The sequence below is a fragment of the Mixophyes fleayi genome, chromosome 7, assembly GCF_038048845.1.
Source record: "Mixophyes fleayi isolate aMixFle1 chromosome 7, aMixFle1.hap1, whole genome shotgun sequence".
NCBI classification, from domain to species: Eukaryota; Metazoa; Chordata; class Amphibia; order Anura; family Limnodynastidae; genus Mixophyes; species Mixophyes fleayi.
In genome coordinates, this window is record NC_134408.1 from 127,763,171 (window position 1) to 127,779,185 (window position 16,015).

The 16,015-nt window shown below is 38.4% G+C and overlaps 1 protein-coding gene across 3 annotated transcripts in view; it reads left to right on the top strand.

Annotated features, from left to right (window-relative positions):
* Positions 1–16,015, top strand: part of STK39 (serine/threonine kinase 39) — a 271,753-nt gene that overhangs the window by 69,820 nt on the left and 185,918 nt on the right. For all 3 annotated transcript variants that reach the window (XM_075180714.1, XM_075180715.1, XM_075180713.1), the window contains exons 6-10: positions 8,003–8,112; positions 8,863–8,964; positions 10,588–10,721; positions 14,647–14,695; positions 14,904–14,969. In XM_075180714.1, coding sequence (XP_075036815.1) covers positions 8,003–8,112; positions 8,863–8,964; positions 10,588–10,721; positions 14,647–14,695; positions 14,904–14,969 — 461 coding nt within the window. The remainder of the gene's footprint in view (positions 1–8,002; positions 8,113–8,862; positions 8,965–10,587; positions 10,722–14,646; positions 14,696–14,903; positions 14,970–16,015) is intronic.

Genomic DNA, 16,015 nt, shown 5'->3' on the forward strand with positions numbered 1-16,015 from the left:
TTTTTTTTAAATTTTTTATTTTTTTTTACTTTTTTTTTATTTTTTAAAAACTTGGGAATAATGGGGAAATAACTATGCCCTTAGAAGCACAGAGCACAGGACACAGCACCACTGGACTGAACAGGACACGGCACAGGACCCAGCAGCACTACGGAACTCAGCAGGACAGAGCACAGGACACAGCACCACTGGACTGATACTGCAGAATGTGTAAACTTTGTAATATTGCAGCACCACTGGACTGATACTGCAAAATGTGTAAACTTTGTAATATTGCAGTACCAATGGGCTTATACTGCAGGATTGGTTGTGCAAATTTTGTGGTAATTAAAAAAAATTAAAGTAGTTTTTGGTATTTTTTAAAAAAACTTTTTTTTATTTTTTTAAACACAGGGGAATATTGGGGAAATAACTATGCCCTTAGAAGCACAGAGCACAGGACACAGCACCACTGGACTGAACAGGACACAGCACAGGACCCAGCAGCACCACTGACCTCAGAAGGACAGAGCACACCACACAGCACCACTGGACTGATACTGCAGAACACAGCACAGCACAGCACAGCACAGAACTAAACAGCACAGAACTAAACAGCACAGAACTAAACAGCACAGAGGACCACCTAACACACCCTCCCTCTACCCTGATCAATGCCCGAGTGAAGATGGCGGCGACTAGCGGGGAATTTATAGGATCCGAGTATCGCGAGATCCGACAACGGGATTATGAGTCAGAGCCTCAGTTTCACTTTTGAATTTGGCGCCAATACCCGGATCTGTCTCGGATCCGACTCGGATCCGCAACGTTCGGGTGGGCTCGGATTTCATAAATCCGAGTGCGCTCATCCCTAATATATATATACAAAGTGTAAGCATTTTTTACTATTCAGTGTGGACATGTAGATCCATACAGGAAACACTGATTCATTCTCAGTGAACAAATAGACCCGGGACAACATAGACTCGGTGTGAAGGACATAGTAGCATGAGATCCTCAACTGCTAGAACTGCTTTGCGAGATGTTCACTTTTAGCAGCCCCCCAGTAATAAGGAATTTGTTACGTTCTACAGTACTTGGTTGCCCCCAGGACTTAGGCTCGGGTGGTAGTAGTTGTTGATCTAGCACCTGCCTGGTGGAGAGGACAGAGCACAGTAGGAGGTAATGAGTGACCAGGATATATTAGCAGATCTCCGAGCCAGACACGCAAGGATTAATGTGGAGTTGTCTGGCACTGGAACTCCGAATCAGACAGGCAGGGATCAGTAGTAGAGCAGACAGCGGGTCAGAGCAGGGAGAGATATGAGAGCAAATCCATTTAACAAAGCCAAGAGTCAGGAGTGGAGAATATAGCAATTTCTATAAACAATTTGGGTGAAACACTGATAACAGAACAGGTCAGGATACAAGGCACACTAGGTCAAGCAGGAACTATCACCAACATTGGTATGCTTCCAGGAAGAGGTTTATAAAGGCAGCAGCAGCAATCAGAACTGCAAGATGATTAACCTCATGAGTATGATAGGTAATTGCATACCTGACGCTGCCAGACTGATACCTGATTGAAGCTTTTAACTATTTACCTAGCAACCAGCTGAATCAGTGAACTGTAGGAATGATCCTACACGTAGTAATAGCAGTAATTGTACAGATGATAGATCAAACAAACAAGGGAGCTGCTATTTCTTAACACTCGGCAAAGGACACTCTCCCTGTCTGCCACTTGAAAAAACTGTGCTGGAAATGGGTCAGTTATACCGATCTGTAAAAGGTATATTGTAACTCTACTTAATGGAATCTACTGGCCTTGTGTGGACTGTGTATAAGAGTCCCACATCACCTGCAGTAGTGGAGGCTGGCTGAGTGGGAGGAGGAGGCTTATGGTTCCAAACACGATCATATAAGTAGAGAGCGTCAAGGGTTTGTTATGATAAAGAGGTCTCACTGCATTACCAATACCAGGCCTAATGCCTCTGACCGACTATAAAATACAGAACAGAGGTGGTAGCAGTGCTCAGACCCACTTAAAAAGGCAAGAGACGAGTGTAGATGTGTATTACATTTGTCTTCTTGGTACATACACTGTAAAAACAACATACATAGAAGGTTTATTAGGATCTTGTTACATTATTTCTGTAAATGGAGTAACTGTATATAGAGGGATGATGTAATGACAAGGTCCAAATCTAAGTCAAATAAGGAACAGTGAATAGCATCATGTTTGCAAACAGTAAACTAATGGAATATCTGCTTTAACTAGGCATGACAATTAAATCAGGAATACAAATGTGTTGGAAAGAGGGAGTGATCTACTTATTATGACCCACCTTTACTATTTGTATTATATGTTTTGCTAAATTAGCGGATACTGCAGATTGAGTATCTGTGTCAAGAGCAGGAATGTAGCTAGACGGCTTACACTGCTTATAATGTTGTCCCCACAATCGTGTTAGCTGATTTGAGGCGAGTGTATGCTGAAATATAAGAGGAATGTTTTACCCTTTAAATGACTACACTTTGTATATAAACACAGGTCATGTACAAACAGCAAAACATGTGGACACACAATACATCATGTTTGTACAAATATGCCACAAGCGCAGACTCCTATTTCTGTGTTTGGATTAGCATCCATATAGAAGCAGCAATTCGCAGGATCAAGGTCCATGATAGGAATGCACATGGAAGCAAATCATACTGCTGACTATCACTTCTGGAATTACCCCTAATTAAATATAACTTGTGTATTTTGTTTCAAAAAAACTTCTCATTTATGTGTTAAACAAGCCATAACAGTTATGGGCTTTCTTTTATTTAAAGCGTCATATTTGTAAATTACTTTGCTGTTTTGCATTCATATAAATGTGTTTTCCTGTATGGCATAAAACACTTTCCATTGAAGGATTTACTAAAATGTCTTAAAAGGAAAAGTGGAGGTGTTGCCCATGACCACCAATCAGATTCTAGCTATTAGTTATCTAGTACATTCTAGAAAATGATAGCTACAATCTGATTGGTGGCTATGGGCAACATCTCCACTTTTCCTTTTAAGGAATCTTAGTAAATCTACCAGGAACATTTCTGCAGCTAGTCCTAAGGTATTATGTTATAAAGCAAAAAACAAGACACACCAGAGGATCTGGTGGCAGGTCTGCTTTAAGGATATCAGCTGACATTTTCACGGCTGAGTTGTTGATCTTTGTGGCAAAACACTGTTGAGGTTTTGCAAACTGTTGGTATCCTGGAATTCCTGGCAAGTAAACAATGAAACTGAATGGAATGAATAAGTAAGTAACTAAAGTCTTCTCTTAGGACTATGTTACAAGTAACCAAGCCTGCTGAGAAGTTTCTGTCCCTGTACCTGGACATGCTGTCACTATTTGTACGGCGATGTTTGCTTAACCCCTTCACTCTCTTGGTGTATTGAAACAGTCAATATATTCCGGTGCTTGGCTGGGAACTTTTCCATTTTCCAGCAGGGGCACCTACAAACGTTGGCGATCTCCTTCAAGAGGATCACAGCCGACTTCATTGCAAAATAAATTATTTGAACACAACCAGATTGCTTCCCCCACAATATATGTATACATAATACATACACTACAGAGACTCCCCATTGTTCATAGTTAAGTTTTACACCTTATACACAGTAAAATAATTAACGACACGGCGAAGGCAGTCATTTTGTGGGCTGAACCAATATTTTTGTGACAGTCACTACAAATAGTGACATCACTAAGACATCGGGCACAGTGTATGGCAGGCTTTGCCAACCTGCGACTCTCCAGGTGTCTATGAAACTACAAGTCCCACCATGCCCTGCTAGCTATCACCTGTATCTACTGGCAAAGCATGCTGGGGCTTGTAGTTTCACAACAGCTGGAGAGATACAGGTTAGCCAGGCCTGGTGTATGGTAATGCATACTTGCCTACTCTACTGGAATTTCCAGGAGGCTCACGAATTTCAGGGACTTCTGGACTTCGGGAAGAGTAGGCTCCCTCTCAATCCTGGTGAAGGCGGGGATTAAAGGTGCGATTCGCGTTATCAGGCCCGCTGTGCGATGCCGGGAATCTCACCGTTACACCTCAGGGATGCGGTGTCTCGTGACACAATGTAATACCACGCCCCCTCCTGCTCTTGCCATCTTCTGCAGGGTTCGTTACAAACTTTGGCAAGTACGTGTTAATGTGCAGTGAAAGTGAAATAAAAGCCCAATATTTCAGACTTCTATAACATGCCTTTTAGATCAGAAGCATAGCTCCTGTAGTAAAAAAAACCCAACATTTTTTAAATTATAATCTATTCATAATATTTGCAGGTAATGAACATAATTTACAAAACTTCAAAATGCCATTCCCACCTCGTTTGTGCTTCTGCACCTGGTTTTATAGGGAACCGTGTGGATTTGCGAGCTAATATGGTGGCATCTGCAGGGATGGAAATTTTTGCGTGAAATTATGCACCCACAGGCAAAAAAAGTCATTTAGTTTTATAAGATGAGATTTTTTTTTAAATAATTTCCAACGTGCGGAAAATGCATAATATCTTTTAAGCAGGAGACCTCACAACATTGTTCTCCCTGTATAAGGAGTTGCTTTGTATGGCTACTCAGGTGGTTCCAGTAATCGTCCATCATCCTATACTTTTGTACCTTTATTGTCTTTACTTCCTATGGGAAAGTGCACCTCTAGGAACATATCTCATATAACAGAAGCTTTCAGACACACAAAGTGACCAATGTAATTAAGACAGCCCACATGACCCCTCTAAACGGTGACATTAATGAGGATAAACACAGCAGGGTTTTGAGGGGAAAAACTAAAAAGCCAAAGTTAATGAAGAGAGAGGTCCTAGGGCTAGATTGACTAAACTGCGGGTTTGAAGAAGTGGAGATGTTGCTTATAGCAACCAATCAGATTCTAGCTATTGTTTTGTAGAATTTAATAAATAAATGACAGAGAGAATCTGATTGGTTGCTATTGGTAACATCTCCATTTTTCAAACCCGCCGTTTAGTAAATCTAGATCCTAATGTACTAGCAGGATGGTCTTTGTGACATTTTAACTCTTGCTATCATGTGTATTCAGAGTCAGACCCAGAATTCTGCGGTTGTCAAAACCGGGATGTGGAGCATTTATAATTACACTAGGTGGATAAATGGACCCATTTGCGCAAATAAGAAAACCGTACATGCCCAAACTTTCCTAAACGACCTTTAATATAACGTGTTGAATTTCAAATGAGTAATTGAGAGCTGAACGCTCAATCTGTCTGCAAAGTTTGATAACTATGACTGAAGAATACAGTCACACAAGTCTCCCGCTGGGTTGGAAGCCACTTCATTTTCCAATCATCTCGGCTATGTTATTTTACTTTTTTAAGCCGATCCTGCAGTGTACGAGTATAAGCAATACGTCTATAATAAATGTGATGTACGAGTGCTGATAGAAAATAGGGGTAATTGAAAGCTTGAATTACATTTGGTGCTCTCATGGAAAGTAGTACAATATATATTATATATAATCAGAGATGGTCGGAAAAATTGAATTCCCTGGGACTGTATCTAGGAAGCCTAATTAGAAGACCCCAAGTAATTGAATCCCTCTAGAAAGCTGGAGGAGAAAGAATGCAAGAAAAATTACATAATAATAATAATAATAATAATAGCCAGAAATGTACTTTAGTATATTACAGATTTATGTAGACTGAATGGCAATATGTCAAAGCTTCATTTATCTCTCTTTTGTGCATATATTGGCTTTTTAGAGTTTTTGGCATTCCTTAAATTACTGCAACAATATTCAGTCTCATAGAGAAGTATTTCAGGGCATGTAACGGTTATATGTTGTTATAGAGCTGTATAATATTGTCATAACATGACCTGAGCAGGACAAAAGTCATTATGGGTCATTTCCTAAATGCAACCGATCAAGGGAAATGCATTTTTCTTTCATTATTATTAATATTATTATTACCATGTATTTATATAGCGCCACTAATTCCGCAGCGCTGTACAGAGAACTCATTCACATCAGTCCCTGCCCCATTGGAGCGCACACACACACACACGGATCAATTTGTTAGTGGCCAATTAACCTACCAGTATGGTGTTGGAGGAAACCAGAGCACCCAGAGGAAACCCACGCAAACACAGGGAGAACGTACAAACTCCACACACATAAGGCCATGGTCGGGAATTGAACTCATGACCCCAGTGCTGTAAGGCAGAAGTGCTAACCACTAAGCCCCCATGCTGCCCTTCATTTTTTGTTTTAATGGGGGAAGCACATGGGAACTGAGGGGATACAGGTTTGTTTCCTTGTGAGTAGGTGGGTATAGTGTCGTGTTCCATGCTGATCGCAGTAATGCATCAGATTATTGGCTCAGATACAGAAACGAGATTTTGTGTTGAGATAAAGATGATTTAATGATCCCGAAGGAGTGGAAACTGCGCATTTACGGTGGGATTGCCAGGATCCCAGTGGTTTGTTAGCCGTGCAAAATGTCTTGACTTTTACATCTGCTTGGCGGTGCTGTAATGGTCCGTTGCCTATTACCATCAGGAGGCCGTTTACATCATCCAGACTAATTTTATAAGAGAAAGTCTACAAAGTCAATAAGATTCCAAATAAAAAAAACCCTCTGCAATTCCACATATTTGGTGGGTTATGAATAGCTGATTGTAACAAACTATTATAGGCACACCTGGCCTATGCTTAAGGGCACCAGGAAAGCTACAAACGCCTCTGCCAAGCATAACCACCCACTTAATGTTTAATCCACCCATTTATTATGAAATTCACAACACCCCCAATCGAACTATTGCAGAATAGGAAGCAGCACATAGATCTTCACACATCCTCCTCCCCAGCATGTGATTGGAGGAGCTGCACCTTCAGAAATATCACTGTCCCCCCAGTCCCCCCAAGCATATAATCACAGAATGGGCAGCACACTCACCTCCAGAGCCCTGAAGAACACCCATCTAAAGGCACAAACTTGTAATGCTTGCACACACTCCCATCCTGGCCCACAAACCTATACACTTCCTTGTAAAACACTTGCACAAAACTAGGCACATTGTGTCACAAAAAAGAATTTTTGCTCTGCGGTTTTGTGGTTCTTCAGTTTCGTGGTTGTCCTTTACTATCTAAATTGCACTTGACAACAAAACTTAATTGTTGATTGGTTGTTGTGACTCACCTAAACACAACGGGCCTGATTCGTTAAGGAAAGTTACGCAAAAGTAAGCAAGTAAGGCAAAACCATGTTGCATTGGAGGGAGAGGTACATTTAAAATGTGATGGCAGATTTATATTTGGGGTAGGGCATGTCCTCGATCAACTTTAAATTTCAGTGTACAAATAAGCTATCAAGTATTTGTGTGCTAGTTGAAAAAGCAGCCAGTATTTTTCTTGTGTGCAAAATAATAAACTAATTTGCACCCCTTGCATTGTAAAATGGTTTTGTCAAGAAAACTTGAGTAAGAAAACTTACTCAATTTTTTTTTGTCAAAAGGGGAGGTCACTGCTTGCTGACTGTGTGTATACTGGATGGGTCATTAATCCTGATTATCAATGCACATGACCATTCACATAGCAGTGCGCATGAAAGTATAAAACATCGGGAACATCACATGAATTAGAGGATATTTACTGATAAAGGTGCAAACTTACACAGTACAGGCTACCATAGCAACCTATCAGCCTAGTACAGGGTACTCTGATAAAAGCAGATGTCTTATTGGTTGCTGTTGGTTATAAGTTTGCGCCTACATAAATGAGCGGTCACAAATGATATCCATGTGGCTTAGCCCCTTCTCAAAACTAATGTAATTAATAAACATTTTGTCCATAAATCTGGACAAAATTGAGATACCTCTTATTTATAAATATGATTTATTCATTTACAGGATTAAAATGTAACTTAGGTTTTGAAACCTTTGAAAATATCTATTTATAAATGTGTTTAGCTATGATTTGCTTTTTTGTGTTCTTTCAGATTTCGGTGTTAGTTCATTTTTAGCCACAGGTGGCGATGTCACCAGGAATAAAGTAAGGAAAACTTTTGTTGGCACCCCCTGCTGGATGGCTCCAGAAGTGATGGAACAGGTAATTCAAGGACTTGGCGGTGTTGGGTTTTAAACAAAAATTAGCATGTTAAAACATATGGCAAATCTGTTTTTGTAAAATGTGATATTTATATATTAAATCTATTATTTAACTTCAGGGTAGAACTTGGCAGAGGACGGCCTCCCTAAGACTTGCTAGGAGGATGGAAATTGATATTTGCATATTAGCACACTTGAAAAAAAATGTTTGTTTAGAATGATTTTTCTAACAGATTCCTGGTTTAGTTTGACTGCTCTTAACATGAAAAAAATATATTTAAAGTATGAAAAATGTATGTTTTCTGCTGAAAATAAATAGCGACCTATACTTTAGTTAGTATACAGTAGATAGCTCAGTGACCTCAGTCAGTCATACATTGTGTGGGACGTCCAAATATGCAAATAGGTTTTAAATATGCCTGAAGAAACAATGATTATAATAATGAAATACACACGAATTATAGCAAACGTTTCATTGCTTCAGGCTGTAAAAGCCTTTTACATCCGCAGACAGTGGTGGCCCATTGTGGGCTGAGTCTGTGACCACTGAGGCAATGCCTGACTAAGCTTAGTGAGGTGCAATTAGGGAGTTTGTGGTGACAAATGTAAAGGATTATAACAACTTATTCAAAGAGGGAAAAATGTAATAAAATAGAAACATGCTAATACTTCTACTTGTAAGCACAGTGCGGGTTATAAACCTGTGTTATTTATGTGTCACTAATCAGACTCTTTATTTTCATATCTCCAGGTTAGAGGTTATGACTTCAAAGCTGATATATGGAGTTTTGGAATTACTGCTATTGAACTAGCTACGGGTGCAGCTCCCTATCACAAGTATCCTCCAATGAAGGTGAGAGTTCCTGGTGCCTCACCCAGCGAAGGCAGCCGTTTGTGGTCCAATTAATGTGAATGCAGCCTATTAATTCACAAGGAGCTGATATGATAACATACCTCAGATATGTCACGAGCATCTAATGAATAAGAAAAAATGTATTCTCAGTGATATCACTGGTTCATGGCGAATGCAAAATGCATTCTCATTGATGTCACTTTTTCCTAATAAATAAAAAAATGCACATTCTCAGTGATGTCCTTGGTTCGTAGTGAATACAAAATGCATTCTCAGTGCTATCACTTTTTCCTAGTAAATAAAAAATGCACATTCTCAGGGATGTCACTGGTTCTTAGTAAATACACAGGCTGCATTTTCACTGATATCACTCTCTAGAAATGCAGGGTTGCTTATTTTGCACAAATCATAATTTTTTCAATTTTTTGCCCCAAACTGCTCATGACATAAATGACTGTGGCCACATTGGGTGCAATTACGGCCCCATTCAGAAAACAGCGTATTGGTACCATCAGATCAGTTGGAGAAAGTGCCTTTATTTGCACAGACTCTGTTATTGTATACAGAGGTGTGGGGTCTGCTATCCCGAAAAATGTAATCTAGAGATTCTGAAATCCTGAGCAGAAAAAAATAACACATTGTTGATGTTATATACACACACATGATCACTGATCATGTATTCCTACAGTCACTGTGAGGAGCACTGCTAAACAATTTATTAATGAGAGGACCTAATTCATTAAGGAAAGTTAAGTAAAAAAAATTGAGTAAGTAGTCTCCTGGACAAAACCATGTTACAATGCAAGGGGTGCAAGCTAGTTTTCTATTTTGCACATAAGTTAAATACTGTCTGTTTTGTTCCTATAGAACACAAATACTTGATAGCTTATTTGTACACTGAAATTTAAAATTGATATTTGTGTGCTACATGAAAAACAGAGAGTATTTAACTTATGTGCAAAATAGAAAACTAGTTTGCACCCCTTGCAATGTAACATGGTTTGGTCCAGGAGACTACTTACTCAATTTTTTTTACTTGACTTTTCTTAATGAATCAGGCCCTAAGTAAAAAAAATCAAGCATTCCATAAAATAGATCCCATACCTGTATTTCATGTTACCCAGCAGAGAGATTAATATGGCAGTTACTAATGATTTTTGTAAATGGATATATGTAGAGAACGAGTCCATGCTTGTATAAGGAATATGTATAGACGAATTAAAGGAAATAAATTTGTATTTTAACTTGCCTATATTTGCTTTTTAAAAGGGCACTATCTTTCAGGTTTTATGCTTTAAAATATCGACTAGTATCATGTGATCACTATTACAAGACGTGTTAGTGGTATTTTTTTTTCTCCCTGTGTCAACAACAAAGCAACATCCTATTTTGCTACACAGTGAAAATTGAATAAGCTATTAGGAATATACAAGAAAAGCAACAAAAAAGCAGCAACCCCTACATACAAGAGCAGTAATGCAATAATAAAATAATAATAAGACTTTAGGCTTCTGCATAAAATACAGAGAATCATTATTTTCTAATTAAATCTATATTTAATAAGAATTCAGATGTGTTCACAATTTTGACGAGTCCCTCTAAAAAGTCTGCTGTATTCCCCAGGTCTTAATGCTGACCTTGCAAAATGATCCTCCGACTTTAGAAACCGGAGTAGAAGATAAGGAGATGATGAGGAAATATGGGAAATCATTTAGGAAACTAATTTCACTCTGTCTCCAGAAAGACCCGTCAAAGAGGTAAGTAGCTAATCTTATCCCAAAGAATCCGTTGCTGATGACTGCCGGCTGAATGGAAATTACACTGACCACATTCAATCTCTGAACAAAGTCAGAAACTAGAGAATAAGATCATAAAAAAAGAGCATTTATTTGCAATTTCAAACTCTAAAAATATTCACAGCCTGGGGTATTTTCCAGGGCACAAAGAGTTTTTTTTTTTTTTCCCTGTGGATTTCACTTTGCAGTCAATTAAATATTAATGACAGAGAAATAGCACACAGGATATTGCTACAGTGATTATAGTCTTAATATCTGGTGCTCCATTACATTCTATAATGTTTTGGTTTGGTTAATATGAAAAGATTTGATGTTTTTTCCTCCCAGCCTTCCGTGTTTGCCTGTATATCCTGTATATACACGTACACGCTGTTTATATGTCTGCATTTAATCTCTCTTATATTAACACTGCAATTTGTTTGCTAGAGTAGTCTATTTGTTTGTGTATATTAAGTAAAGTAAGGTTAAAAAAAGGATTTAATGTTCTTCGGGACAAACCATGTTACAATGGAAGGGGTGCAAATTAGTTTATTATTTTCCACATAAGTTAAATACTGGCTGTTTTTTCAGGTAGCACACAAATACTTGATAGCTTTATTGAAATTTAAAGTTGTTCTAGGACATGCCCTACCCCAACTATAAATCTGTCCCCACATTTTAAATTTACCTCCCCTCCAATGCAACATGGTTTTGCCCAGGTGCAAAGTTACTCCTTTTTATATACTTTGCTCTCTTTAATGACTCAGGCCATTTATATTCATGTTAAGAGGCTGTAGGTGGGTTCTGGGTAAAGTGTATTTAAAAAATTTGTTCTGGGTCACAGCTGAAGAGTTCGTGCATAATCCCATTCAGACCAGGACAAACGGTTGGCAAAAGTGTCACCATCCTCCCAAGTTTTGAGTGCGCAGTTGCAACACTGATTTCCGTGCTTTTAAATAGAAGAGGGAGAACTTTTGTTTTAAGTGACCATGATCAGCAAGGAGCACCCTCTGCTTGATTATAGGGTGACAGATGAGTTCAAAATAAGTCTCAACGGTTCAATGCACTAATCAAGGTAACAGCTATGAGTCATGTTCTGCCGTACAATACTTACTGGTACAATACAGGAGACGTCGGCTGTCCCCATCTGCTTAGTAATATGCAGCAAATATTTCCTTAGAGGTATGTTCAGGGGTACAGAGCTTCTAGTACTATTGGGCTCCATAACAATAAGATGGCGCTAGGATTCATGTTTTGGGTCCTGATCAATAATTTAAGGACAAAGTTAATCTATATGCCGGCAGCGATCTCTAAGCCAACACAAGGCCCAGCTTAGCACTAGTATGACCTGACCATAGAAAAAGATTGCAAATCATTCCTATTGTTTATCTACTACTCTTATACAGTAGATACTGAAGCGTAAGAATATAGTCTGAGATTTTAAGAAAAAAACCCAACAGAGCAAAAGTAATGGTACTAATCAGTTGGTCAGTCTTAAAAATGATATTGAAAGGAATTTTCTGAGACAACAATACTCAAAACATGGATCTGTCCCTGGAAATTGTGGACAGCTGACATCTGCGAAGCAACAGCGAAAGAAATCAGACATTAGAGCAGAGTTTATGGATTGAAAGTGGAGAAGACCATAAAATACGGTAAATAGATACAAACAAACAACAAACAAATAACCATACACAGGTATGGGGTCTCTATCCGCAACCCCATAGTCCAGAAAGTTTCAATAATCAGAAAGACAAAAAGTAAATATTGCTACTTTTCGATAATGTCAACTCAGAGATATGATCGCTGAGGATTTCTTACTAGAGTCACTGTGAAGAGCACTGCCAAACAATTTTATGAGGAGGGTAATTTCAGGGGCATTTTGGGGAAACATAAAGGTCATTTTTAAGGTGTGTTTGACTAAAGTCTGAGCACTTTATTGCATTCAAGGTTTCCAAAGATTTTATTCTTTTTGGGGTAGAACAGTCTGTAGCCAATCAGATCATTAGAATGCAGGAGAATACAGAATATTCCACAGAATATTCTAGGAGATATGTGCTTCTCTTGTGATTAAGTGAGGACAGAGCAGTGTTGTCCTGATGTGAAGCAATTGATACTAGAGACAATCCACAGACTGTTAGCTATTGGAAGAGCAGGGTCCTCTATAAGCACAGAACACATTGACACCATTATCAAAGCCCTGACAAGTTTTTGGGAGATTTCTAAAATTAAAGATAAAACATGTTTTAAAGCATCAGCTGTATTTGTGTTTATTTAAACTGTAGATAATTAAAGTATACAACATAAATATATTTGTGATCATTTGTAAATATTTTTATATCCGTACTTTTTGAGACAGCATTGTGAAAGCTTTGGTGTTATTTGTTCATTAATTAATTTTGATTTGTCTTACAGTAAATGTTGGCAAATAATAGCTAGCAATTCACCAACCAGTTATTGGATATTGTATTAATGAGTACTACACTGGAAACAGTAGTAGATCATGTAATGGATACATTTTTGTAACAAATAGTTATTGTAATGTCCTTGTGAAGGAAGTAGTGAGGATAGAATAATAAGCTGGACAACTCTCAAGCAGAATTCCCCCTTCGCTAGAGCATATAGGGCCTGATTCATGTTTGGGTGCAACTTGCAGTTAAAAAAAAAAAAATAGCACAAAACTTGTGCGTAGTTCTAACCTTATTCAAATCCATATGGATCTCAAGTTGAGTTTCTATTTGATTCTGGGTGTCAGTATGCTCTGCCTAAACGTTACTTGCCGTACTTAGATACAAACCACAAACTGCACAAGCATCTGTGCAATATAAGGTCACATCAGAATGCATAAAATATATAGACTATTAGACTGTTACATTTTTGTAACTTTAAATACATAAATAAAGATGATTTTAATGCATACTGTACATAAAGTGAATTTTTATAGCCTCTCAACAGCATACACATATTTTGTGCTATCTAGAGGCACACATAGATGTAGGTTTTAAAACAAAAACTATGCTGCGTCAGTCATCACTATCAGTCAGCACCTACACTTGACCTGTAGCTGCTGCAAATGAAACAGGTCTAACCAAATGTAACGTACGAGAAACCCAGGACTTGAATCGGCAGCATCTGAATGCCTTTACTGCACTACTTGCGTCCTCCCCTTCCCTCGCCCATTCTACCCTTCAAGTCATAGGCAGTTGTGAGTGTCATTTGCATTGGGACATGAATTACATGCATTTGCGTTCATTGGCGTAAAGGTCCATTACTGGGCATGCGCAGAGCTATTTCACTCAAGATGCAGCCAGTGGCAGATCCAGGGGGGGGCGATCGGGGCGCTTGCCCCCCTAGCAGGGGCTTGGTGCTGTCGGCTGCACACTATCTGCAGGTCCGTTCGGCAAAGACGGGAAGGGAGAGTGTGCTGCCCGGCTGCTCTGATTGTGTGTGTTTTGCCCTTCTGCTCCACGGGAGGTTTCTGTCCTCCCTGAGCTCGCCTTAGCCTTAGCTGTCCAAAAGGGGCGGGGACTAAATCGCCCCACCCCTGTAAAATAAAATTCTAGATCCGCCCCTGGATACAGCACGCAGACGGACTCGCGTCCCAGCATGACTCAGGCCCATAGAGTGCACAGTTATCTCCTGAATGGAGCGAGCAGAGACAAACTGTTTTTATGTGTATTTTTATATGTGCAATACTTATTTCTTCAAACGTAATAGGTCAACTTTAACATTGCTTTAATATTTGCACAAATGAACTGCAAGAATGAACTGCAAAATGTGTACTAATTTTTCCCTCTTGATGTAATATAAGTCGTGTGTTCCATTTAAAAATATATTTTTTTTTTTGTCAAAAAATAAAGTGTTTTGATTTGGATTATTTTCACTTGTTTTACTCTTTTTATTTTAGGCCAACAGCAGCTGAGCTTTTAAAATGTAAATTTTTCCAAAAAGCAAAGGTAAGAACCCCATAACTTTATTCACTGTTTTTCTTTTGAATATTTGGGATAATAAAGTGTAATCTGCACTGATGCATTTACTGATACCCTAAAGAATCCTTGTGAGCACTCATAGCTTTATGTAAACTAACACATCAGTGCAAACACTTTGTTGTCTGGTTATAAATAAAGTTTTGCAATTAAACTGAGTTTATTTTCTATTTTACAGAATAGGGAATATCTAATAGAAAAACTCCTTACCAGGACACCAACTATTTCTCTGAGAGGGAAAAAGGTAAGATACTGTATGCTTTACCTATGAAATGGGCAGTATTCTCCATTCCAGCCCTTGATGAACAACATGGCTGAACCGTTGGGTAGCTGAGCATCATGGGACACCTAGTTCTGTAAGCTCTTGTGTTCTGACGGTTGTCAGTCTATTTAAAGAAAGGGAAAACCAGAAGACCCTACTGTGTTGTATTAAAGAATAAAAACACAGTGGTTACCGAGCAGTTATTGGTATGGAATGGAATTATTTGACCTTGGGGTCGTTAATTTGTTTGCTTTGTTTTGCTATAAGTATGTAAATGTCTTGTTGTAAGTACAATACATCCTCCCTACAAACTTTCCACTCTCCCTATAACAAGAAAAGTGATGCTCATCCTTAAAGAAACTCCTACGTCAAAGAATAATTGTGCATACAATATTGGAGAACATATACTCTTATCCTGATTAGATTCAACCCAACCCCCCAAATTATATCATACTCACCTTCCATCTTGAAATCACGCCACTATGCTGTTGTATTTAATAGGATTACCACAAAGGCATCCACTTATTACATAGTGTTTACAACATTGACGATCCCACAGTTACAGAAATATTCTTATGTCGTCCCAGCCTCTGGTATTGCATGTCATTGAATGCTTGATCTGTCAGAGCTATTGGGGAAAAAAAAACCATAGATACACAAACACATTTTACATATATAGTTTAGTACAAATCAGACACCATAAAATAAAATGCACATATTTGATATCCCTAAAAACATTAAAAGATGCAGAATAAAGTAACGGGTATAAATTATCTGTTGAATTAATTCCTTGAAAGTAACTAAGGGAAGCAGAAGAAGCACAGTTTTTAAAATGTCCCATTATACTTTCTTTACATAAGGCGCATAAATAAAAAAATGATTTACTCAACCAAAAGAAATCAATTTCTGTCCTGATAAAAACAATGAAAAATTCCCTTGGCTAGAGTAAAAAAAATAAAAAAAAATAGTCATTTCCTGTGAAATCAATGCAATACGTATATGTGAAAATGTTGGGGAGTTGCAATCTT